Source organism: Schistocerca cancellata, chromosome 3 (assembly GCF_023864275.1).
Source record: "Schistocerca cancellata isolate TAMUIC-IGC-003103 chromosome 3, iqSchCanc2.1, whole genome shotgun sequence".
In the NCBI taxonomy this organism is placed as follows: domain Eukaryota; kingdom Metazoa; phylum Arthropoda; class Insecta; order Orthoptera; family Acrididae; genus Schistocerca; species Schistocerca cancellata.
Genome location: NC_064628.1, coordinates 748,984,593 through 749,012,286, shown reverse-complemented (window position 1 = coordinate 749,012,286; position 27,694 = coordinate 748,984,593). Strand labels below are relative to the sequence as shown.

General features: G+C 38.2%; 1 protein-coding gene across 1 annotated transcript in view; it reads right to left on the bottom strand.

Moving 5' to 3' along the window:
- Positions 1-2,389: 2,389 nt before the first annotated feature.
- LOC126175771 (xylosyltransferase oxt) overlaps positions 2,390-27,694 on the bottom strand; it is a 100,783-nt gene continuing 75,478 nt past the window's right edge. Inside the window, exons 13-16 of the mRNA XM_049922741.1 lie at positions 24,776-24,930; positions 17,189-17,359; positions 13,310-13,480; positions 2,390-6,910 (exon numbers count right to left, since the gene is read on the bottom strand). Coding sequence (XP_049778698.1) covers positions 6,907-6,910; positions 13,310-13,480; positions 17,189-17,359; positions 24,776-24,930 — 501 coding nt within the window. The 3' untranslated portion in view covers positions 2,390-6,906. The remainder of the gene's footprint in view (positions 6,911-13,309; positions 13,481-17,188; positions 17,360-24,775; positions 24,931-27,694) is intronic.

The following is a 27,694-nucleotide window of genomic DNA, read 5'->3' as shown; positions in this document are numbered from 1 at the left end:
GGAAAAAAGGACAGGTAGGTTCCCCCTAAGGTAAGTCTTTCCGCTCCCGGGATTGGAATGACTCCTTACCCTCTCCCTTAAAACCCATATCCTTTTGTCTTTCCGTCTCCTTCCCTCTTTCCTGACGAGGCAACCGTTGGTTGCGAAAGCTTGGATTTTGTGTGTATGTTTGTGTTTGTTTGTGTGTCTGTCGACCTGCCAACACTTTCATTTGGTAAGTCACATCATCTTTGTTTTTAAATATATTTTTCCTTCGTGGAATGTTTCCTTCTATTATAACTATATATATATATATATATATATATATATATATATATATATATATATATATATATATATATTTAAAAAGAAAGATGATGAGACTTACCAAACAAAAGCGCTGGCAGGTCGATAGACACACAGACAAACACAAACATACACACAAAATCTAGCTTTCGCAACCAATGGTTGCCTCGTCAGGAAAGAGGGAAGGAGAGGGAAAGACAAAAGGATTTGGGTTTTAAGGGAGAGGGTAAGGAGTCATTCCAATCCCGGGAGCGGAAAGACTTACCTTAGGGGGAAAAAAGGAGGGAAAAAAGGACAGGTATACACTCGCACACACACACATATCCATCCTCATATGCACAGACACAAGCAGACATTTGTCTGTGCATATGAGGATGGATATGTGTGTGTGTGCGAGTGTATACCTGTCCTTTTTTCCCTCCTTTTTTCCCCCTAAGGTAAGTCTTTCCGCTCCCGGGATTGGAATGACTCCTTACCCTCTCCCTTAAAACCCAAATCCTTTTGTCTTTCCCTCTCCTTCCCTCTTTCCTGACGAGGCAACCATTGGTTGCGAAAGCTAGATTTTGTGTGTATGTTTGTGTTTGTCTGTGTGTCTATCGACCTGCCAGCGCTTTTGTTTGGTAAGTCTCATCATCTTTCTTTTTAAATATATTTTTCCCACGTGGAACGTTTCCCTCTATTATATTCATATATATATATATATATATATATATATATATTTAAAAAGAAAGATGATGAGACTTACCCAACAAAAGCGCTGGCAGGTCGATAGACACACAAATAAACACAAACATACACACAAAACTCTAGCTTTCGCAACCAATGGTTGCCTCGTCAGGAAAGAGGGTGGGAGAAGGAAAGACAAAAGGATTGGGTTTTAAGGGAGAGGGTAAGGAGTCATTCCAATCCCGGGAGCGGAAAGACTTACCTTAGGGGGAAAAAAGGACAGGTTTACACTCGCACACACACACATATCCATCCACACATACACAGACACAAGCAGACATTTGTAAAGGCCAGAAAGATGATGAGACTTACCAAACAAAAGCGCTGGCAGGTCGATAGACACACAAACAAACACAAACATACACACAAAATTCTAGCTTTCGCAACCAACGGTTGCCTCGTCAGGAAAGAGGGAAGGAGAAGGAAAGACAAAAGGATATGGGTTTTAAGGGAGAGGGTAAGGAGTCATTCCAATCCCGGGAGCGGAAAGACTTACCTTAGGGGGAAAAAAGGACAGGTATACACTCGCGCACACACACACATATCCATCCACACATACACAGACACAAGCAGACATTTGTAAAGGCCTTTACAAATGTCTGCTTGTGTCTGTGTATGTGTGGATGGATATGAATATAATAGAGGGAAACATTCCACGTGGGAAAAATATATTTAAAAAGAAAGATGATGAGACTTACCAAACAAAAATACCGCATTTTTGACGTTTTTACAAAATCTTAAATTTTGTGCTTCATTCATTCAGTACTGGAAAGTGCTACACAAATGAAACTTTATACTTGAGAACCTTTGTCATAGCATTTGTCCAGGAGATGCAAAAAGCCAAACTTCAAAATTTTTTCGAACGCCTATATTTTTTGGCCGATTTTAGCTACAATTTTCTGGCTCAATATGGCTCATAAAATTATTTTCATTATTATCCTTACGAGAACGCATAAAGTTGAACAGGATGGCCAAATTTGGTTTCTTTACAAAAACTATTGCCCAAGATATTACAGCTCAAAGGCACCAAAAATTCACGCTGGCTCTGCGTGTGTCATAATCCGTCCATAAGTATTCAGCACAGGACGGGTTGGGCAGCACAGGCCGCTCCGGATCCCAGCTCCGAGAGACAGGCATTTAGTGCTGGTAGCTGGATAGTTAGAGAGATGTTACTACTAAGTAAGTGAACATTTTATTAGGACAATTGAAGTGCTGTGCACATAACCAATGTGGAATCTTGTTTTGTACGATCATGACACACAAATAACCATTTTTTAATATCTTAATATGTGCACTGCCCGAAATTATTAAAGCAATATGTTTAAGTGTAAGGAAAGGAACTAATAAATAATTAACATATATTTATAGTGAAGTTGTTCTTTTATGAGCATTTATTAAAATACATATGTATGAAAAATGTCAGTTTTTTCATTTGTATAAATTACATTTATGTACTTGAATATAAAACATATTAATTTCCCATAATGTACAATAAATCACATGACAGTCTCATACATTCAACAGTCATCATCAGATCACAAATAATTTAAACATTCTTATCAAAACTTTAAAGACTTTAAATGAATAATACAATACATAAAATCGACATTTAATGTCTTACAGTATGAAAGCTGTATGGCACTGAAAAAATGGCTATGACTAAGGAACACTCATTCTATACTAGTTTTGAGTAACAAATGTCACATAACATGCTAAATAAAAACCAACATATTCGGTGTGATATTCAAAACAATAGTAAGTCCCAAATCATCTGCCTCATATAAAATTATCAGTACTTCATATATATTCCTTGATAACAGTAGACAACTCCCTGATGTACACAATAAAACATTTTTTATATAATGAAAGAGAAATATGTCTCTGTGCTGAATATATACATGAAATATTTAAGTTTTGCACATGGAAAAAGTGAAAAGGTGACTTTAGGCCTTGAGATGCACATGAATACAAGTAATATAGCCAGAATAACTGCCTGACTACATCAATACATCTCATTCTTTAAAATATGTTAAAGATGTCTCTGATATTTTCTTGTGATTCTTAAGGTGAGAGCAGAGGAAAATGGTATTCAATGGAAAACATATTTGGCACTTATGAAAACAGTAATTAGCCAAGGACGTTGTTTTCATTGAGGAACATCAAATTTTTTTTTCTGCGCTGCACAACCACAAAATCATGCTAGTCTGGAGAATGTGCCACAGTTATCTCTTAATCGTTTGACTACTATAAATAAGAAAACTAACTTGATGGAAACTATGCCATTTATAGTGTTTTGAATTAAATATGCACATCTCTTTAATGGTAGTTGGCAGATGTTTCTCTCACACAGCTGTTACTACTTGTTTATGGAAGTGGGAAATTTAAATTCAGCTTTTACTACAAGCATAACAAGAACCAAGGTACTAAAACTTTGTTTCCCAAAAAATTAGTATGCATAGATAACTTGCAAAACCCATTTGAAGTGCTACTTGCATGTTTTGTAACAATGTAATTATAATAATGGAAGAACAGCTACAGTCATCTTTCCTATCAATAGTTTGGTCTTCCTCAGTGACTGATTACATTTAAAAGAAGTTTCTGCTGTGACAAAGAACTACTTTTATTATTGATCAAGTGGGAGAGGCAACTGAATGCTTATGATGGAGCACAGGCCAGCACTTACCTCAAAGTCCTAAATGGTGGCAAGCATAGATGAAGAATGGATATGTCAGCTAAGTTGCTGAACTGCCATTATCATTCAGAACCGTTAAGGATAATCAGAAGACAAGTTCTGATAACTGTTAGTAGCTCTGAGGGAAAGCTAAAACCTAAACCCTCCATTCTGTTTCTGTTAGTGTCTGCCACTTGACAATTAACCACTAAAATTATAATGATTATTTATTTCAGTCACAGCTGCAAAACAATAAATGTGATGGTGATTGGTTTTGGCCATTAGGCTATTTTAATGTTGACACAGTGATTTGACACTCACAATATGTTAAACAGTAACCAACCAGTCAAAATTTGATGATGGTCACCTAACCGTTGAAACTAGTGATGATGACCTGTATCATTTTGCAACTGTGACTGAAATAAATGATTCATTATAATTCATCAATATTTGCTGTATCCCTTGAAACAACATCTCTGCTCTTATAAAATGCTGAGGGTGGTTAGTGGTCTATCGTTGTAATACTTTTGACACTGACTTGATGTGAGAATTAATACAAGTTCAGCCAATCAGTTATTAAGGAGAGTGATCTGAAGCTCTGCATCATATTACTTACAAACTGATAACTGTGGAGCAAAATCTCTGCTATACTTCTCTCCTAGATGATCTTCACCCTAGTAGGATTTTTAGCACCTCGTAATGAGTTCAATCTGAACAAACACACTTATAAGCAGGCCATTTATCTGGGTAGCTCACACACAGTTTTGCAATAAAATAATCTTGTAAGACAGAATATCATGTGAGAAAGACAAAGTCTGAGTTGCAGATTCAGTGCACAAAGGAATGCATTAATTTCTGATCCAGATCTTCTGGCGTCACAGAATTATCTTCAAATGACAGATTGGCTCACATGAAAAGTTTCTGATGTGTTGAGGAAATAAAATATTTTCCTCTATAAGTGAAAACTACATGAAGACCAGGTTCGAACCTAGACAGGGAGCAGATTATCTGACAGACTGATACTTCTCTGTGGGTTGTTTGGTATATGTATTTAGCTGATTTGGGATTATACAGTATTCATCTGTTAAAAGCCACTGTAAATAATAAAACTTGTCTGCCAAATTCACTGTTTGGTTTCTCGAACAAATGCACAACACAGCAAACAATTTGATGTCACTTTTTAAGCATTGTCATGCTGTATGTATCGTGTCATGAAATATTTTGACACTGGTGGGCAACGTACAAGATGCAATGTAAGATACACACTTTAAATCCCTGAAATCTCTTCCAGTTGCCAGATATCTCTCAGTTATAAACAATAGCAATTGACTATTGTTCAACAAATACATGCATAAGCAGTCGAAACTGTTTGTCAAATTGGCCATAATCAAACTTTCTCTCAAATATGTCAAACGAAGCATAAATTTGATGAACACACCAAACGAAACACCAGAGTGGCAAATAATGTGAAACTTGACAAAATTTTTAATCATCTATGTGGGCCATTAAGAAGATGTAACTCTTCCTTTTTTTGCTGTAAAACATTGCTCAATTCTATATTGAATAAATTTAGGAAAAAAACACTTGCAAAGTGTTAGCACAGCTTAAAAAAATCAAAGAAAAGTTGACAGAAAGTCTACTGTTTGGAGCCATGGGTCCCTTCATCTGTCAAAAAATATAATGGATTAGAGGAAACCCTACAATCCAACAAACTGGTTTCCTTCTGATCCTATTCTGATATCTTGATCCCAGGTATCAGGCTTAATTTCATATTTAAGTGTTGAATAGTTCTGTTTTCCCTCTTACTAAATGAGGAAAAATGCTGGTTATGAAAACTATTATTGTTGTCAACCTTCTTGTGTGTCCACCTACTGTCACACAGTAAAAAGAAGATTCTGCTATCTTCATTAAATCCTGTGCTATGTAGTGCCTTATTTGATTAAGTCATAAGGCATTCATTGAGTTAAGATCAGTGATTTTAATGCTGCTACTATTGTGTCAGAACCAGATTTCATCCTCTCTATTCTCCCATCAATATAATGATGTATTTGTCCATCTCTGTAACTGAGTGATCAGTGCAGCTGGCTGCCATGCATGAGGGCTCAAGTTTTAATCTTGTCCAAGTTGCAGATTTTTATCTGCTCAGGGCCTGAGTGTTGTGTTGTCATCATCATCATCATCATCATCATCATCATCAAAATGCAAATCACCAATGTGGCATCAAATAAAAAGACCTGCACTAGGCAGCCAAACAACCCCAGGCTGGGTCTCCCGGCCAATAATGCCATATGATCACTTCATTTTAATGATGTATTCATTATCTATCACCAACTATCTGTTTCTAATGACCTTGTCATTGAAAGAACATTAAATCTAAACCAATTTCCTTCTTCTCATTTCAACATCTGAGGATGTGCAAGGATTTCTCTGTGATATGTTAACAATCAGGAATCTGAAATCAGATTATCAGCTAATATAAGGAGCCTACAAGGATCACAGCAAATACCATGCTCAGTACAAAGGTAGTATCCGTTGGGTTATAGGAAACTGAAAAAAATATCTGCAGTTTTATGTTATTTTTTGAGGCATTCATGAATTATGACTGATTTATATACTGTGTATATATATATATATTCAGCACAATGAGGAATTAACTTTTGTAGTCAGATTTTTAATGTTCTCCATTAACAGTAAAGGTCAACAAACTTACACAGTAAGTACATAACATATTCACCAAATCAACATTCAGCTATGAGCTTCATGTTGGATTTGATGATTATTACTTCTTTGAATTAATACTTTATACACCCCTTCAAAATACGGTACAGATTTACATAGGAGCAGTTCATGAAATCTGACATATATACATGTACAATGAGCACCGGTCATATGTTGATGTCTTATCACAAAACATTTCATGAATTAATAGAAAACTTTTATTGTAAACTATCTTATATGTAATCTGAGCAAAGCTAAACTCAAGTAGTGGATATCACATGGTACAGAAATATGGCATTTCAAATTTATCTTTAAAATTTTTGTATAACAATGACCATTTAAAAATCAAACAGACATTAAAGCTTTCATTTTGTATATGATTGCCTGTCAAATATTTAAATGGCTTTAGAAGGAGACTCTTAAATAGTGGAATGACTTCTCAGTATTGCTTTTGAATGTCATGTTGATCACAAATTTGAAATATACCTAAAAAGTAACCCCAGTCATCACCTGTAACAAAAGAATAAATATCTATCAATCAGCTTTTCTTGACTTTATTTAAATCTAATTATTACTCAAAAACCATATTAGTTAAGTGTTCATCTGTGTAATGACATAATCATGCAATGTAACAGAGTAACATTGTAGGAGCCAGGCACTTAAGAGTGAATTGTAGAGTAGTCATGTAGATGTAGATACAACTTTTGGTCAATGAATATGAATTCACTGTCTCATCATCAAATTAATTGGTGCAAATTGCAGCTGGTAAAATAATGTAGTAGTGAGACATGTTAACAAAACACAGAACCAAAGCACAAGCCTATCCTCTACAATATGTGCATGCTGCCTGCGATTAACATCTCACCCATTTTGATCCAAATGTATGTTTCGGCTATCATATTTCCAATTTTTAATGTCATCATCATCTTACTTACAAAGGATAGACATGTGCCTGTACCATCCCCACATCATTTCCTTGGGCAACCTGTGTCTATCCATCCCCTCAGGTTGTAGTTCAGGACTTCTAGGGGGCGTCTTATTTTTCATTCAAGTCACACTTTTTTCCTCCGATGTCTATTCAGTTACTTCCTCATTAACAGCAAGCACTTTCCCCGTATATGAAACATTTTCATTCTTTACTAAATCTCTTCTTGTGTAGCCTTCACTCGCTTCATAAATCTCATGACTACTGTTTGTATTTTGCTGTCATTTTTCTTTTAATTTATCCAACTTTCACTTCCATAAAACAGTATCACCACATTTCTATAAAACTTAAATTTTTGTATCTGTATCAAGTTTTGTAATTAAGTGTTCTGTTTATAGTTCTACATATTACTTGAAATTTGCGCAGTTTCTCATTTAATCATAGCTCATGATTCACTCAGATATTTAAAATGTGATAACTGTTCAATTACTTTGTTGTTAATTACTATTTTCAACTGGGCCTTTACTTCCGAGTGTAAAGAAATAGTCTGCATTACAGACTCCTGGACCTGCCTATTTGGAGGATAGTTTACTTTAATTATACAGCAATCTTTGCTGTCCCCTTACTTACACAGTAATTCTCATCCACAAAATAAAATACCTGGTAATAAATTCAAAATTGGGGGCAGACTAGCGCAATGTGAAAACAGTACATTTATATAATCAATGAAAGGAGTACAGGTAACAAATCACCGTATAGTTAAGGCACTGAAACATGAACAAGACTGAGAATGTTCTACATCTACATCAACATTTATACTCCGCAAGCCACCCAACAGTGTGTGGTGGAGGGCACTTTATGTGCCACTGTCATTACTTCCCTTTCCTGTTCCAGTCACGTATAGTTCGCAGGAAGAACCACTGCCGGAAAGCCTCCGTGCGCGCTCGAATCTCTCTAATTTTACATTCGTGACCTCCTTGGGGGGTATAAGTAGGGGGAAGCAATATATTTGATACCTCATCCAGAAATGCACCCTCTTGAAACCTGGACAGCAAGCTACACCGCGATGCAGAGTGCCTTTCTTGCAGAGTCTGCCACTTGAGTTTGCTAAACATCTCCGTAACGCTATCACGCTTACCAAATAACCCTGTGACAAAATGCGCCATTCTTCTTTGAATCTTCTCCATCTCCTCTGTCAACCCGACCTGGTACGGATGCCACACTGATGAGCAATACTCAAGTATAGGTTGAACAAGTGTTTTGTAAGCCACCTCCTTTGTTCATGGACTACATTTTCTAAGGACTCTCCCAATGAATCTCAACCTGGTACCCACCTTACCAACAATTAATTTTATATGATCATTCCACTTCAAATCGTTCTGCATGCATACTCTCCGATATTTTACAGAAGTAACTGCTACCAGTGTTTCTTCTGCTATCATATAATCATACAATAAAGGATCCTTCTTTCTATGTATTCGCAATACATTACATTTGTCTATGTTAAGGGTCAGTTGCCACTCCCTACACCAAGTGCCTATCCGCTGCAGATCTTCCTGCATTTCGCTGCAATTTTCTAATGCTGCAACGTCTCTGTATACTACAGCATCATCCGCGAAAAGCCGCATGGAACTTCCGACACTATCTACTAGGTCATTTATATATATTGTGAAAAGCAATGGTCCCATAACACTCCCCTGTGGCACGCCAGAGGTTACCTTAACGTCTGTAGATGTCTCTCCATTGAGAACAACATGCTGTGTTCTGTTTGCTAAAAACTCTTCAATCCACCCACACAGCTGGTCTGATATTCCGTAGGCTCTTACTTTGTTTATCAGGTGACAGTGTGGAACTGTATCGAACACCTTCCGGAAGTCAAGGAAAATAGCATCTACCTGGGAGTCTGTATTTAATATTTTCTGGGTCTCATGAACAAATAAACCGAGTTGGGTCTCACATGATCGCCGTTTCCGGAATCCATGTTGATTCCTACAGAGTAGATTCTGGGTTTCCAAAAACGACATGATATGCGAGTAAAAAACATGTTCTAAAATTCTACAACAGATATAGGTCTATAGTTTTGCGCATCTGCTCGACAACCCCTCTTGAAGACTGGGACTACCTGCGCTCTTTTCCAATCATTTGGAACCTTCGGTTCCTCTAGAGACTTGCGGTACACGGCTGTTAGAAGGGGGGCAAGTTCTTTCGCGTACTCTGTGTAGAGTCGAATTGGTATCCCGTCAGGTCCAGTGGACTTTCCTCTGTTGAGTGATTCCAGTTGCTTTTCTATTCCTTGGACACTGATTTCGATGTCAGCCATTTTTTCGTTTGTGCGAGGATTTAGAGAAGGAACTGCAGTGCGGTCTTCCTCTGTGAAACAGCTTTGGAAAAAGGTGTTCAGTATTTCAGCTTTACGCGTGTCACCCTCTGTTTCAATGCCATTATCATCCCGGAGTGTCTGGATATGCTGTTTCGAGCCATTTACTGATTTAACGTAAGACCAGAACTTCCTAGGATTTTCTGTCAAGTCGGTACATAGAATTTTACTTTCGAATTCACTGAACGCTTCACGCATAGCCTTCCTTACGCTAACTTTGACATCGTTTAGCTTCTGTTTGTCTGAGAGGTTTTGGCTGCATTTAGACTTGCAGTGAAGCTCTCTTTGCTTTCGCAGTAGTTTCTTAACTTTGTTGTTGAACCACGGTGGGTTTTTCCCGTCCCTCATAGTTTTACTCCGCACGCATCTGTCTAAAACGCATTTTACGATTGCCTTGAACTTTTTCGATAAACACTCAACACTGTCAGTGTCAGAACAAAAATTTTCGTTTTCATGTGTTAGGTAGTCTGAAATCTGCCTTCTACTACTCTTGCTAAACAGATAAATCTTCCTCCCTTTTTTTTTATATTCCTATTTACTTCCATATTCAGGGATGCTGCAACGGCCTTATGATCACTGATTCCCTGTTCTGCGCTTACAGAATCGAAAAGTTCGGGTCTGTTTGTTATCAGTAGGTCTAAGATGTTATCTCCATGAGTCAGTTCTCTGTTTAATTGCTCGAGGTAATTTTCGGACAGTGCACTCAGTATAATGTCACTCGATGCTCTGTCCCTACCACCCGTTCTAAGCATCTGAGTGTCCCAGACTATCTGGTAAGTTGAAATCTCCACCTAAGACTATAACATGCTGAGAAAATTTATGTGAAATGTATTCCAGTTTTTCTCTCAGTTGTTCTGCCACTAATGCTGCTGAGTTGGGAGGTCGGTAAAAGGAGCCAATTATTAAACTAGATCGGTTGTTGAGTGTAAGCTCCACCCATAATAATTCACAGGAACTATCCACTTCTATTTCACTAGAGGATAAACTACTACTAACAGCGACAAACACGCAACCACCGGTTGCATGCAATCTATCCTTTCTAAGCACTGTCTGCGCCTTTGTAAAAATTTTGGCAGAATTTATCTCTGGCTTCAGCCAGCTTTCCGTACCTATAACGATTTCAGCTTCGGTGCTTTCTATCAGCGCTTGAAGTTCTGGTATTTTACCGATGCAGCTTCGACAGTTTACAATTACAATACCGATTGCTGCTTGGTCCCCGCATGTCCTGACTTTGCCCCGCACCCTTTGAGGCTGTTGCACTTTCTGTACTTGCCCGAGGCCATCTAACCTAAAAAACCGCCCAGTCCACGCCACACAACCCCTGCTACCCGTGTAGCCGCCTGCTGTGTGTAGAGGACTCCTGACCTATCCAGCGGAACCCGAAACCCCACCACCCTATCGCGCAAGTCGAGGAATCTGCAGCCCACACGGTCGCAGAACCGTCTCAGCCTCTGATTCAGACCCTCCACTCGGCTCTGTACCAAAGGTCCGCAGTCAGTCCTGTCGACGATGCTGCAAATGGTGAGCTGTGTTTTCATCCCGCTAGCGAGACTGGCAGTCTTCACCAAATCAGATAGCCGCCGGAAGCCAGAGAGGATTTCCTCCGATCCATAGTGACACACATCATTGGTGCCAACATGAGCGACCACCTGTAGATGGGTGCACCCTGTACCCTTCATGGCATCCGGAAGGACCCTTTCCACATCAGGAATGACTCCCCCCGGCATGCACACGGAGTGCACATTGGTTTTCTTCCACTCTCTTGCTGCCATATCCCTAAGGGGCCCCATTACGTGCCTGACATTGGAGCTCCCAACTACCAGTAAGCCCACCCTCTGCGACCGCCTGGATCTTGCAGACTGAGGGGCAACCTTTGGAACAGGACAAGCAGCCATGTCCGGCCGAAAATCAGTATCAGCTGGAGACAGAGCCTGAAACTGGTTTGTCAGACAAACTGGAGAGGCCTTCCGTTCAGCCCTCCGGAATGTCTTTCGCCCCCTGCCACACCTCGAGACGACCTCCCACTCTACCACGGGTGAGGGGTCAGCCTCAATGTGAGCAGTATCCCGGGCAGCCACAGCCGTAGTCCGATCGGAGGATGCATGGGACGAGCTGGTCGTCCCCGACAAACCCCCATCCGAACCCCCACAGTGATGCCCATTGGCAACAGCTTCAAGCTGTGTGACCGAAGCCAACACTGCCTGAAGCTGGGAGCAAAGGGATGCCAACTCAGCCCGCATCCGAACACAGCAGTCACAGTCCCTATCTATGCTAAAAACTGTTGTGCAAAGAACGTCTGAACTAATCTACAGAGCACAAACAATTCGACACAAAATTTAAACAGTTATTAAAATACAAGGTTGCCTAGTAAATGCAGTAATGCTGCTACTTGCGCACTGCTGACACACTACTCGGCAGCAGAAGGACACGACAGGATTTTACACTATTCAGGTACTAAAGCGCGATGCTACAACTCTCAAATACTATAATACACCTGAAATTTATGAATTAAACAATGCAAGTACTCAAAAACACGCAAAGAAATTAAAAATTAAACTATGTAACAAATAAGTAAGATAGGAGTATAAAGCGCGATGCTACAACTCTCAAATACTATAATACGCCCGAAATTTATGAATTAAACAATGCAAGTACCCAAAAACATGCAAAGAAATTAAGAATTAAACTATGTAACGAATAAGTAAGCTAGGAGTATACAACTTGCTGTTGGCAGCTTATCCAACAGCGGCAGGGAGCTATTGGATGATTCCTTCTTCAGAGCTATAGAACACACTATCACACATGTACCTACACACATACCATATCCTGGATGACTACATTTTGCCAGCTCTGCTGCTCAACTGGGATGAGTGTTTGTGTCAAGTGAAGTGGGTGGGAGGAGACAGAAAGTGGATAGTGGGTGTAGGGTTTGGGACAAATGGCTGATGGCTGGGAAGAGGCCGCAGAAGCAGAAGATAGGCAACCTCCCCCCCCCCGCTCTCTCTCTCTCTCTCTCTCTCTCTCTCTCTCTCTCTCTCTCTCTCTCTCACACACACACACACACACACACACACACACAATTCCGTCATTCCTGCACTGTGTATTCAGTGTGTGTTGGTGCATGTGAGCACAAAGTTTTCATTCTTTTACACGTGACTGTCAACAACTCAATGCTTCTATTATTGGATGATTTGTCACTTTCATGTCTAAATTATTTGCTCATGTAAATATTACTTTATACTAGCTTTTTATTTTATTGTTAACAATGATCTGAAAGATATTTGGAGTATTCTTCTTTCATATCAATTATTTGCAGTTCAGAATAATAATTTCAGAGACATTGAAAAGTAAGCATACCCTTTGAAATTACTCAAGCATTCTTCAACTTTCAGATGGAGAACTTTTGTAACTATTCTCACAGACACCTGTGATGTAAAATTCGATACTATGCTCTTCTTCACCTGAACATATGTTATGTGTAGTGCACTATTACAAATAACTTTAACCTTACTGCTGACTATGATCTGTGCTTATATGCTTGTGTAAATTCCCCTTAAGCAAGTCATGAGAAAGCCTATGTCACACATTACAGTCACTGACACTTTACCTGTGCAGTCGACCCGTTGCAGGCTCAATAGTTGTGATACTAGACTTTGGGTCAGGAGACAGTGAGCTCCAAAAAGTTGCAGCACAAGGTTCTATTTGCAAATTCCCACAGAGTAGTGCATCAGGTCGTCTCTGCATTGTGTCGACACACTTGTCCAAAATTTTATAGAATCTGTAAAGCACAACAGCACAGTATTAAGAAAAAAGTAAACATTCAAAACTGTGGCAGCAAAAATTAATGTCATAGTTAAAAGTAAGCATGCCTGGGCTGTAATATATCTAGAATGTACGTAAATGGTGCATTTTTTGGGTCTCTTAACTAAAAGCAGGTGGTGCTATTAGCTATCACTTAACATCTTGGGGGATGAAATATAAATCAAATGAGATGTGTAAAGAAAGTGAAAAAAGTATTTATCAGTTTGCTGATCTAATACTCAAGTTACAAGTTTAGAAACTACTTAAGATCATATCGAATTTGGATTATTGTTTTCCTGTGAAATGTCCTATGGATAATCATGCTATTTCTCTCTATCCTTTACAGAACTAAAAACTAAACAAATTTGATGTGGAAATTAAAGAACTAGTCATTAGGTCAAAAGTTGACAGAAAATTCTAGGGGAACCACAGTACAAAATGATACGTAATATGCAGATTTATTAAAATTTATAAATTAATTAAATATGATATTGGGACACTATTTCATGTAAAGTGTAAAGACCTTCCACAGTTTTAAATTTTCTATTCTTTTCTTTTGTTTTTGTCTTGTAGAAGCAATACAGAAAATGATTTGTTGCTGTTTACCATTTATTCCTATTTTGAACATATCTGTTCAACTATTAATTCCTGTGCCCCATATCCTTGATAATCTGAGCTGTGTATTACAGTATTTGTCTTCTGCAATTTTTCCTTTTAACTGTTCCTCCTTCCCACATATATAGATATTGCAATACTAGGATCATTTCAAAAGTTCTGTACACTGTAAGACAGAACTTAAGAAAATAATGTATTTTACTAAATACCTTTACAGGTCTTCAATATAATCTCCGTTCTTGCTTATGACACCTTCTCAACATTTTGGCAACTTCTGTAATGCATATCAACTTCTGTAATGCATATAAGGCACCTTCATTATTGAGCTGTCTGATTACTTGCATCACCTCACTGGAAGCATCATCGATTGCAGCAAAACATTTTCAATGGAGTTGTTCCTACAATTTGGAAAACAAATTGAAGACTGGTGGGCTCATATCAGGACTGTAAGGGGGGGTCAAGCATTCCTCTCACTGGTAGGGCAATATGTAGTCTTGCATTATTGTGTAAAATGAGGACACCAGCTACCAGCATGTCAGGCATTCTTTGGAGAATTTTCAGGTGCAAAACATTTTATAGAAACAGTCTGTAGCATGTGCCTATTACAGACATCCCATAGGACACACTATTTGTAGCTATTGCTCCATTCATGTCATACACTCTTACTCCATACATGATTGTTGGCAGTGAGATTTTATCGGGCATGGATAGTTTGAACTTTTCCATTGTGACAACTGAGACTTCAGTTCTGGCTCAAAATCTTGTATCCAGGTTTCATCAAGTGCAACTATCTTTTCAGAAACTGTTCTCCTTCTGTTCAATAAAGCTGAAGCAATTCTTCTGAGATTCTTTTGCAATCTACTTTCTACTCTTCACTCAGGTCATTTGGAACCCATCTGGCAGCAACTTTTATCATGTTTAACTTTACAGTTGTGATAGACATTCTGGCCTCAAATGCAATTTTCTCACATTTTTTGTCAACCCTCTCTCAAAATGTCATTAACAGTAACCTGAGAGGTGCAGCCTGTTGCAGTTCATGGCCCTCCAATTTTTGGGTTGTCCTCAGTGCTTACCCAACCTTCACAGAAATGAGATCATCTTGCTTCTGTACTATGATCCACTGAACTATTCCCATACACCTCTCTCAGGTTTTTTCCACATACAGATTTTGATGCAGGAACACTAGTCACTACATGTAGTCCATCTTGACTTGGTTTCAGTTTCCATTTTAAAACTGAATTACTCAAGCCGTAGCCACACAAACCAGCCTCAGTTCTCATTCACAACTGACACGAATTTCAACATGATCATGCCATGTGCATTGTTTGACCCTCATACATAAATTCAAAGCACATCTCTTCTGTTATTAAGGGTTTTCCATAGACTTCTTTACTCACCTATTCTCCATAATATTTGTCCACTTCTTGCTACTGCTGTCGGCTTAAAATTTAACATTTATCTTAGCATTAGCTGCATCTCATGTAGTTTTAGTTTCTACTGCAATGCCACTAGTGAACCTTTGCACTAGTGCAGACTCCCCATAAACATTCCACTGAGAATTGTTCCTTCAGTGTTTCTTCAACATTCAAATTAAACAGTAGAACAATTAAGTGCAACGATGTTTCCCATTCTTATCAACATAAGTGTAAACTCAGGACAAAATTATTTCAGAATCAGTAGCTTATATACTGTGTGCTGGGCTGGAATATGTACACATACTGAACTGTAGTATATATTAAACACTCCTGTATGCATCATTAACAACAATATGGAAAAAATACATTACTACTCACTACACAGAGCAGGCGTTAAGTCACAGGTAGGCACAATGAAAAAGACTGCTAAAATATTAAGCTATCGGCCAAAGTCCTTCCAAAATAGAACACGCACACACACACACACACACACACACACACATTCACAACTGACACGCTCATGGCCACTGTCTCGAGGCACTGGAGTCAGTCAGGCTCCAGCAACTGGAGACATTGGCCATGAGTGACTGAGTAGGTTGTGAATGTGTGTATGTGTTTTCAATTTCAATTTCATAAGAAGGATTTTGTCCGAGAGCTTAATATCCTTTTACATTGTGCCTGTCTGTGACTCAACGCCTCCTCTATGTGCTGAGCAGCAATCTATCCTTTCCATATTATTGTTATTCCATCCAAGACTTTCCATTATTTGATTTTGTATACAATATTAGTCCTCCCAGCAACAATGTTTTACAAATTTCCTTCCAGTAACATTGCTTTCAGCTACTTCGTATTTCCCATTGTTTTAATTCCTAAGCAACTTACACAGTTAATTCCCATCCACATCCTACAAATTGCTTCATTTTCTTTTTTGTCATTAACTTGAGGAAATTATTTACTTTCCCATGACCTGTTGCCTTTGTCTGATGTTTCTTATCTCAAATTACTTTCTAGTTTATGTTTCACTTCTCTTCTAGTTAAGCAACCTCTCTGGTTTCCTGCAATGGTACCTCTTATTACACTTCACTACAATGCACTTCATAGTGGCTTGTGGGGTACAAGTATCTTTAAACTTCTAGTGCTACACGCACTGCTACTGCAGATAATTTTGTCTTGAGGAATTCCTAACCAGAAACCCAAATTCAGACATAATAAGCCTCCATTTTTAAACTTTTTTGGTAGGGATGAGCTATTAAGAAAACTACTTATTCCAAATGTCCTCATGCCATTGACAGGAAAACTAACATTTAACCTGGAATATTAAATTTTAGTTAAAACACCAAGAGATTATTCAAAAGTTTGCTTATAGATATTGTGACAGCCAGTACCTTTACATCGGTAGTTAAATATGCTAATCAGAAGACTGTAAAAAAGATTTACTAAGATTACAACTCATGCGAAAAGTAATAAGGTTTGTCTTATCTCAGTCAAAGACTAATGTAGAATGTGACGAAGATAAGAGGATGCACTCAACAATTCCATCTACAAACTACTGAACTTCTCATTTTGAAACATGAAAATAATTGCATGGAGTTGAAGGGGAGTCTTGGGCAGGGAACAGCAGGTTGTGTTTGTAGGAATTTAAAGCAAAAACTCACTTTGTAGTAAGCGAATCGATCCATTCCCTCAGATCAAGCCCAAATCGACGAGCATTGGTTACACTTCTTCTCTGCAGACTAGCCCTTTCTTCAGAGCTCAACATCAGATGTTTGTCCCACTCAGAGCCTTCATCAACACTAAATATTTGAGGTGGTCCATTATGAATAAACCTGGAAAATACCACAACTCAGAAGTTTTCAGTATATGAATTCTTTGGCACTCATCATCTAAAACTTCTGTATGTACTTCTATGAAACTGTCAACTATAAACAAATGCAGCAAGGCCAAATAACATAACATGTCATTTGTAGATTATAATTCTGTTATCAGCACCAGTTACTACACAATTAAAGCCATCTTTAGTTAAGCACAAAATTAAAATATCCTGTTCACTAACTTTTTTATTTTTTTAAATTTATTTTTAAACAAACCGTCCAGATATCCCACTTAAGTGATTTGAAGTGTAGTGGCCCCACCCAACATCACTATGGTAATCAAATAGTTGGTGTAACATTACTGTTGACCACTGTGGCCCCTCTATCTGGGAGGGCACTGGTCTTCAGAAGGGCCCTCTGTCAGGACCATGCCAAAAATGACATATAAGAAACTTCAGGGCTGGTCTGAGTCAGTTACAATGTAATTTGTGAAGTGATCAGCAAGTGGAGAGTGGACTGTGTTTGTCATAGACAGAATCTAGATGGCTTGGATTGGACTTTGCTTTTTAATACAGATATAAGTTAGCTTGCACTGTTTCTGATGAGAACCCTGTGTCTGTCTCATTGTAAATAAACAAGGGCAAATCCATGCTAGGATGCTGCTGTCATATGTAGAAAAAAGATTTGAGGGCACCTAGCATTTACACAGTGGAACTTCCCATTCTCAATTAACTCATCAACAACAACAGATGTCAGTTTTGTTGGATAATAATCCTTGTTTGTTATGAACAAAAGACAGGTATTAGAGCACATATGTTTTTTATTACAAGCCAAGTGAGGTTAAAAGAAATAAAACACACAAAACTTAAAGGTAATTTAAGAATTACCTACACGAGGCTCCTTGTGGATGTTAAAAAAACATGGTCTTTAAACAAATTTTACACTGAATGGGAAGTCGACAAACACAACTCTGATACAATTATAACACAGGTGTGCCTGGAGACAGATTAAAATATGATCCACTAACAATGAGACAAAAAAAAAAAAGATGAAAAATTACTTCACAGGTGTACAGCTGGACCTCTGTGTGCAACAAGCAAACTATTTTAGCAAATGATCATGGTAACTTCATCTGGTCACTGCTAAACTGTTCATCATGTATGCCATTAGCAATGGAACACACACACATTACAAGATTTGTCCCAATAATTACGTCATGAGTCCGGACAACATACAAACCTTTAAAATTATTCCACCTCTTGCCAGTGTTACCTAAAACAGAAGGCATCTCTCTATCCAAGTGGATCACAGTGCTCTTTTACAAATATAAAAAACAAAAAATACATTGAAAATTTTTAACACAAAAACTGATACAGCATAAGTGCAACTACAGTCACCCAACAGCCCTCTCCCCTCCCCCTCCCCCCTGGAGATGACCATAAGCCAAAGAGCAAGTCTCTATTAATATTCTTGTTAGTTTGATGTCTTTTCCTCTGAGTAACACTCACTCCACCACAGCCTAATGGTTGGCTTCTTGTGGGGTATTACCTTAGATGTGCATCTATACTCCACAAGCCACCTTTCACAACATGATTTATGCACTTTCCTGTTCCAATTGTGAGTGGTTAATGGGAAGAACAATTATCAGTTAGTTTAACAGCACAGCCCTTTGTGATGCACAATGTCTATCTTGTAGACTCTTCCGCTGAAGTTCGATGAACATTTGCACGATGTTCTCCCACCAACTAAATGAACCTATGAGTTCTACTCATAATTCACTATTTCCTCTGTTAAACCTGCATACTGAGGGTCCCAGACTGATGAGAAATACTAAAAAATTTCGACCATTCTGATGGTTACTCCCAGATATGTTTTGATTGTTTTTGAATTCAGTGATTGACTGCCAATAATATAATCGAACAATAATGAATCTTTTTGCCATTTTATGCTCAATATGTTACATTTGTTTATGTTATAGGTGAATTTTCAGGCCCTGCACCAAGCATCTACCCTCGATACACCGAACATTTACTGTCTCCACACCCTCTTGCTTTTCACTGCACTTTCCTGGAGTTCCAGCTTTCCTATATAAAACAGAACCAGCCACAAAAAGCTTCACAGAGCTTCTGTGAACACATCACAGCTCTGTATCAGTCCCTTGTGGTACTCTCAGCCTGATCATTTCACCCAATTAAGAACAACAGGTCAAGTTTTATCTGCTGGAAAGTCCTGAACCCGCTCACAAAGTTTGTCCAATATTCTGTAAGTTTGTATGTTGCTCACTAGGTGACAGTTCAAAGCTGTACTTAATGACTTCCAGACGTCAAGGAGCATGGTATAAACCTGTCCACTGTCCTCCAGATCTCACGGAGGAGCAGAGCAAGTTGAGTTTCACAATCCATCATTATTCCCATAGGGGAAGTTTTCATTTTAGAACAACAACATAATATAGGCCTGTAATTATGTGCACCTGTTTGAAACACTCTTCAAAACAAAATGACACATGCCTTTTTTCAATCACTTGCAACCCTTCATTGCTCCAGAGATCTACATTAAACTACTACTTTCGCATAATAGATATAGAATAATAAAAGTATCTCATCGGTTTCAGTTTCCTTTTCTCTGCTGAATAATTTTAGTCTATTTTTTATTTTGTAGATACTTATCTCAGTACCTCATTTAGGGGTTTTTGCAAGACTGAAAAGAATCATATTACAATTTTCGGCAGTGAAACAATTTTTGAAGCCCAATTCAGTGGTTCAACCTTCTCTTTGTCATTTTCTGTTTCAATGCCAGCATTATTACCGAGTGACTGCATATATGATTGGACACATTTTCTGACTTTACAAAAGACTTCTTTGGAATTTTCATCAGATCAAAATTTTGCTTTTGAATTCACTGAACACTTAATAATTTGTTCTCCTTACTCTTATTTTGGTTTTGTTTAGCATTTCCTTTAAATCTGTGATGAAGCTCACTTTGCTTTCACAGCAATTCTGCAACACAACTATTGAATCATAGATCGCCTTTATCACCCCCCATCTCTAATCCCTCACAACCTTGGTAGGTGCATATATTTCTATACCATACTGAAAAATTTGTACTTTTGAATTTTATCCTTTTTCATGCACATCTCTGTCTCCTGAAAAGAAAGGCTGATGCTAACTAGACATGTAACGCAAAAAGTGTATCCTGACACACTTGCCAAGCAAAAATAACTATCTTATGGTCACCAATTCCCTTCTCTAGGGCAACTGACTCAAAAAGTTCAGGTCTGTTAGTTACTAGGAGATTCCCTTCAAGAGTCAGTTCTCTAACTAACTGCTCAAAGTAATTTCTTGAACTGATGTTCGGGACAATTTCACATGAATCTCTGTGCCTGGCACAAGTTTTAATCATGTTAATCTCCCTCTCTATTGCTGCCAAGTTGAAAACTCCTCCTGTTACAATAATATGATGAGGAAATTTACAAGCAATATTCTACAGATTTTCTCACAAGCATTCTGCCCCTACAGCTTTTGAAGCACTTGATTTATAAAAGTATCTTATTACCAAGTTTGACTCATGTTTGAATCTTGATCCAGACAGTTTTGAATTTGAGATCTTTAATAAACTGATGAGATATTATCGAATACTTAATGCTAATAAATATGTTGCCATCACTGATGTGCATTCTGTCCTTCCAATGTGGATTTCACTGCTGGCTACAACCAGTTTCCTCTCTTAATACTAAGTGAGCAATATAAATGTGAGGTTATCCTGGGAGTTTACCATGGTTGTTCCCCCCAGTTAACTTTACCATGTTATCATATCCACTTTCTGAACTACAAGAAAAAAAAAATGTTTGTTGTTATTAAGCTGTCTGATTCACTCTGATTTTAGAATTCACCGTCAAGCCTCTGGATAAGTTGCTCCAATATAAGAAAATCTGCATGTGCCCAACACACATGAGTGGCTACTTTTTCTGTCTTGCATGCCTGACTCATTGAAAGGACCCTATAATTTCCATCTGATTCTGGAGGTCAAGAATTCTACATAAAAGATCGCCACAGAACCATCTGAGCCTCTGGTTTAAGCCACTGCCTACCAGCAAGCCAGAGTGCCATGACTTGTCCTGGGTAAAATCATGACCTGTGCCTCCCCCATGTCTGTGGGATTAGCTATTTTCATGAATTCAGTCAGCCACCTCAAAAAAACAGGGAACGGCTTCTGACACCAGGTGAGGGACATCTCTTGTGCTGATTTGAACTACGATTTGCAACAAGTTGCACCCAATGCGTTTAATAGCACTGGCAGAGCCTCCTTCACATCTTGGACAAGACCTCCTGGTAAACATACTGAGTACCCACTGGCTTGTAAACATACTGAGTACATACTGGCCTTCTTTTGGCCAACTTACCAATTATTAAATGAGGGGTTCCATTACCCCCATAACACTGGAGCTCTCAATGATTAACATATTTACTCTCTATCCAACAGACAGTACATCCTGTATATTATATTCAATCATCTTTCAGGTGTGCATCTCAGTACTCTTTCTTCTTGTGATATTTTAGCTGATAACCTTAGTGCCATCTACAAACTGAGTCACTGGTGGAAATGAAACCATGCGACACAATACACAATATTCTGACAATGACAGTGCTCTACGATCCAATGATTTAAAACTAACTGCTTTTATGTTTCATAGTCCTTTGCTATGGCTTTCTCTACACATAGCTGTATACTCAGGGTCACTTTTGAGCTATTATTTGTGCAATGCTACTCAATTTCTCATTAATCTGCCTGGTACACAAACTGTCATTCTGCGTGCAAGTGTAAGCACGAACATTTACTCCTTGCAAGTTTATTTACAGGTGCAAGTATTTCTGCCAACTTTCGTCACCTACACCTGCATAGAGTGCCAGGGCCATGGCCAAAGGGGTTGTAAAGCTTGAAGGCTGCATAGCATTGAACATCATTTTGCTTTATCACAGGGGACTTTAAAGGTTCTTCTCAACTCTCACATCTTTTGCTCCTCAGCATATGGCCACCACTCATGCTCCACATATGCTGATCAACCCAGCAATTTATACACTCCTGTGGAGATGTACATGTGGATTGAGTTCCATAAGCTGATGACTAACCTATATCACAAGTCAGTTCACTTCTATCATCAGCATCATCATCATCATATCATAGACAGTTTCCTGCTATTGACAGTGTCTGCTTGGAACAGAAGACTCTCCATCTTCTTTGGTTTTCCCACCACCTGTCTGTCACTACTCTGGCCATGACTTCTCTCTTCTGAACACTTTCTTCCATGGCTTATGCACTTGTTTCTTGGACCTACCTTTGTCTCTTGCCTTTTATCTTCATATTGTGCATCTTCTTAGGCACCCTCTTTTCATTTACTCTTTCCTTGGGCCCATACCATTTTCATATTTTTTTTCCCCTCAATTTTCTCTTGTAGAGAAAAGTGGATTCAGTAAGAAAGTTCTATGGTGTGTATATCTAGCCTCCATGTGTTCTGGCAATGCAGGTGAGATGACAGTAAAGATAATGCTACAATTTTTCTAAAATGATGTTTACTTGCTTCATTACATTTTTTATTTACATGAAAGTTGTGTGTGACTACTCTTCATGTAACTCTCACATTTATATTAATGATGTTGTAGTATGTAACAAAATCATTACTAAATACGAGCATGTTTTGCAATTCACAAAGAAATGGTCGTTACCTACACTCTTTATTGTAGATAATCTCTTAGCCTGTTGAGCTGGAGCAGACTTGATAGAATTCTTTTCAAAGGTTTGAGGGACTTGATATTCATTCTATCCTCTTTTAACAAAAATGCGAATGGCTGTTATCCAATACTACCTTCTTCTTACCAAACAACAGTAAACTGAATGTAACATGGTGGTGTCCTGTTACTAGTCTTTGTTCTATTGGAAGGCAGGAGAGCTTCCCACTACAACCCTTTCTTCCAGGAGTGCTAGTTCTGCAAATTTTGCAGGAGAGCTTCTGTGAAGTTTGGAAGGTAGGAGACAAGATACTGGCAGAATTAAAGCTGTGGGAATGGGTCATGAGTCGTGCTTAGGTAGCTCAGTTGGTAGAGCATCTGCCTACAATAGGCAAAGGCCCAGAGTTTGAGTGTTGGTCTGGCACACAGTTTTAATCTGCCAGAAAGTTTCACAGCCCTACTGTTTGGTTAAAAACAGATACTCCCTCCCCCTGGTGGTCCACATAAGCTATTGGGAGTATTAGGTAAGTTATAATTGGGTTTCATGGGATTCCCATGAGAAGTGGTTGTTACAAAAGTCAAGTCAACTAACCCTGCCCACCTAAGCAAGCCTCATCTAACCAATGACTGTTCTGCCTCAATAGTGATGCATTCCACAGCAGTGTAGAATGCCTTGTGTTCAATATTATTATTATTATCTTTTTGACTTTTTTTTTCTCAGACTTAAGTCTGGTTAAAAATGGAACGTGACACGGACCTCGGTCAAGCGTGACTTCCTTGTAACTGTATGGTATATGTTATATTGCATTTAGGAACTTTCGGGTAATTGAACATGTATCAATAATTACAGATTTTTGTAGTTGTATATATATGTTTGGATGTAGCTGTATTGCATTGATGTACTGGTGAATATTGTGAGGTATGACTCCTGTAGTTGATAGTATAATTGGGATAATGTCGACTTTATCCTGATGCCACATGTCCTTGACTTCCTCAGCCAGTTGGATGTATTTTTCAATTTTTTCTCCTGTTTTCTTCTGTATATTTGTTGTGTTGGGTATGGATATTTCAATTAGTTGTGTTAATTTCTTCTTTTTATTGGTGAGTATGATGTCAGGTTTGTTATGTGTTGTTGTTTTATCTGTTATAATCGTTCTGTTCCAGTATAATTTGTATTCATCATTCTCCAGTACATTTTGTGGTGCATACTTGTATGTGGGAACGTGTTGTTTTATTAGTTTATGTTTTATGGCAAGTTGTTGATGTATTATTTTTGCTACATTGTCATGTCTTCTGGGGTATTCTGTATTTGCTAGTATTGTACATCCGCTTGTTATGTGATCTACTGTTTCTATTTGTTGTTTGTTTATTATTATTATTATTATTATTATTATTATTATTATTTAAAGGTATGATTATCCTCACAAACCGGGCAGTTAAGGTAAGATCCCATTCTACATGGCACACAATTTTCCATCATCACACATAGGGGTGGTCACTGAGGCATGGGCGCAATATATTAGCACAGATGAATGGTATGACTGGTGCCTTTGACCAGCCCCTTGTTTCGTAATCCAGGTTGGTCAAGACTAGCTGAGTTCCTGAAGTGCACATCTTTATGTGTGACCCACAAGAAAGGTGTGGTGTATTGCATGTCACAGAGATGACAACCATTACCCCCCTCAAATACTGTCTTTGATTTACTCACCCTGCTTGCTGCTGACTCACTGGCACACCTGATACAAATTCTAGCGGCATAACAACAAATTCCGTTTGGACTAATGGAGAATCCTTGTGTAACAGCTTCACTTTCCATGCACCTGGAAGTAGTGGGTCTCGAAGTGTTGGCTTCACTGAACCAGTCTGCAAAATACAATAATACAAAATTTATGAATAGAAATTAATAATAAACACTTTTTTGGATAAACAATAAGCTACAACTTTTACATTACAGTGGGTGTAATATCGAAATGATGGTTGATTAACATTGTTTCACATGTTAGTAAAGTAAAGCTTCCTTGACCAAAATGATGTGAACATCACAGTGCTTTAATAGCCATGATCCTATTGGAGATGGTATGTTCTTGCCTTTCTCCAACCTTTGGTTTGGCTTGCCTATTCAATTCTACAGGAACTTGCAGTTTAACGACAATTTCCAATGATGTTTCACCTACTATTCATTTGCAATACTATGAAGTACCACTTACATAAACAAACAGAGCTTAGAATTGTTGGAAGACATTCTGTTGTAGAAACAGAGCTGTTGACACCCAATTTGACATTCAAGCCATGAATGACAAAAGTCAAAGTGGCAGATTACTACACCTCTCATTAAAATTAGTTAACTTGTCTCTCAGTTAAAGAAAACAATATGCTTAATAACAACAATCCTCAGTGTTTTCACTATATTTACCACTTTGTAACTAGACAATGAAATGTAATTGTTACTGGAGACATTAAGGAAGAATTATGGGCCACTTTTACAGTTGTTTCTTTCCCTTCAAGTCTCACTTTTTTTGAGATAAGGAGTTAAAATCTTCAAGATAATGAGTTAAAATGTAATCTAAAGTTATGTCAATTTCCTCTTTTCGAGAGGACTTGGGTTCCATTTGAAGGACAGAAAAAGAGTTACACTGCATTTTTTGAAATTCAGCTCTGTACGAATCACCAACTTCTGGGTTTACAGCAAGCTATAAAGTGTGACGAGTGTCAGCTAGTAGTGTGACAACTGAACTGACAAATCTACAACTAGATTCATACTCTGCAAAAACACTGTTACGGGCATGGCAGGGGGAGCTTCTCATTGCACCATTTACTATGACTTCTTCCTGTTCCTTTCCATATAATGCAAGAGACTATGATTGTTTAAACACCTCTGTGTGCATTGCAATTAGTCTAATCTTGTAGTACATTCCTAATTAATCACTTCCGAATGGTTCTTAAAACTAGCTATGTAGGCTTTCTTAAGGTAGTCTGTGTTTATCTTCAAGTGCCTACCAGTTAAATTTCTTCAGTATCTCTGTGACACTCTGCCATGGGTCAAACTAACTGTGACCATTCACATTTCTCTGGATACATTCAGTATCTTCCATTAATCCTATTTGGTACAGTTCCCCCACATTTGAGCGACATTCTAAGATGAGCTGTGCAAGTATTTTTCTGTAATCAATCTCCTTTGTAGACTGCTTGTGTTCCTCTTGTATTCTACCAATGAACTGAAGTCTTTCACCCGCTTTACCTACAACTGACCCTATATGATCATTCCATTTCATATCCCTACAAATTGTTATGTCCAGGTATTTGTAGAAGTCGACTGATCCCTACAGTGCCTTGTTGATACTGTAGTCATAAGATATTGCTTTTATCATTTTGTGAAGCACACAATTTTACTGTACATTTCTGGACATTTCAAGCAAGTTGCCAATATTTGCACCATTTGAAATCTGGTCAAGATCCAACCGGAATATTTGTGCAGCTGTTTTCAAACAGTCTTCATTACAGATATCCATATCATCTACACAACTGTGAGAGATACAGCTGCCATGGCTGAAAAGTAACCAAGTATGGATCCTAAAATTTGTACAGCCATCAAACACACTTCTGATATAGTGGCACACCAATTGTTGCAGCAGTCCACTTTAAAGGGTTAACTCTTCAATGCCAGATACACACACCAAAATTTTTGGTGGTTTTGACTGTGTGGCATTAGATGGCAGTCTAAGGCAGGTTCCTGTGCCTATCTTTTTATCTCCTAATGGTGGAGACATCCTCAGATGCTATAGAGATTAGATTAGATGTACTTTTCATTCTGACTGATCCACAGTGAGAAGATACTCTGGAATGTTGAACATGCCAGAAAACAACAATACACAATAAATATTTACAAAATAAGAACAGATATGATAATGTACCTTCCACAGATCACAAATGAAATTGCCCCTGTGGATGTGGAATCGGAATTAAAAAATAAAAAAGTCTTAAGCATATTTACATTTAAAAGGACATAAAACTTGTCATTAAATATTAAAAGTTCATTACACTTGGGTGCATATGATAATTCTTTGCAGGGGCAGTTTCTGAGGTAGTGCTGCTCTGCCATGGCACCACTTGTATAAAATGGAAAGAAAGAGAAATCTATGCGAACTGCGCATGAAACACTGTTTTGGAGTACGAATTTTCTGATTTGAAGAGGCGTGTTTCACTGCATGTGCTCTCACAATAGTTTTCTGAAGCTTGGAGCCAACTGCAAACTGGCATTGTCTGCCCTTAAAAATAAGGGCTGTGTGAAAGGCTCAGCTGTTGGTTTCTATATGCTTCTTATGGTGGAAGTAGAGCCACAGCTAGTCTGGCTCAAAGCTTCATGTTCTTTCTGCCAGAGAGCAGTAAAGTGCAGGACCTGTAGAAGTACTATCTGCCGTCTAGCGATCATGTTAGAATTCATCAGGGCACAGGTTTCTTGTAATCCAGTTTTACAATCTTTCTGCAAGTTAATGCTAATGCATTCCTGAACACGAAATAATGCTTAATTAAATCAAATACAGAAATAATGCACTTAAATATCATGATAAATAGCTATATGTAATTTGAATATAATTATGCCCTTAGATTTTGAAACTAAGTGGCATTA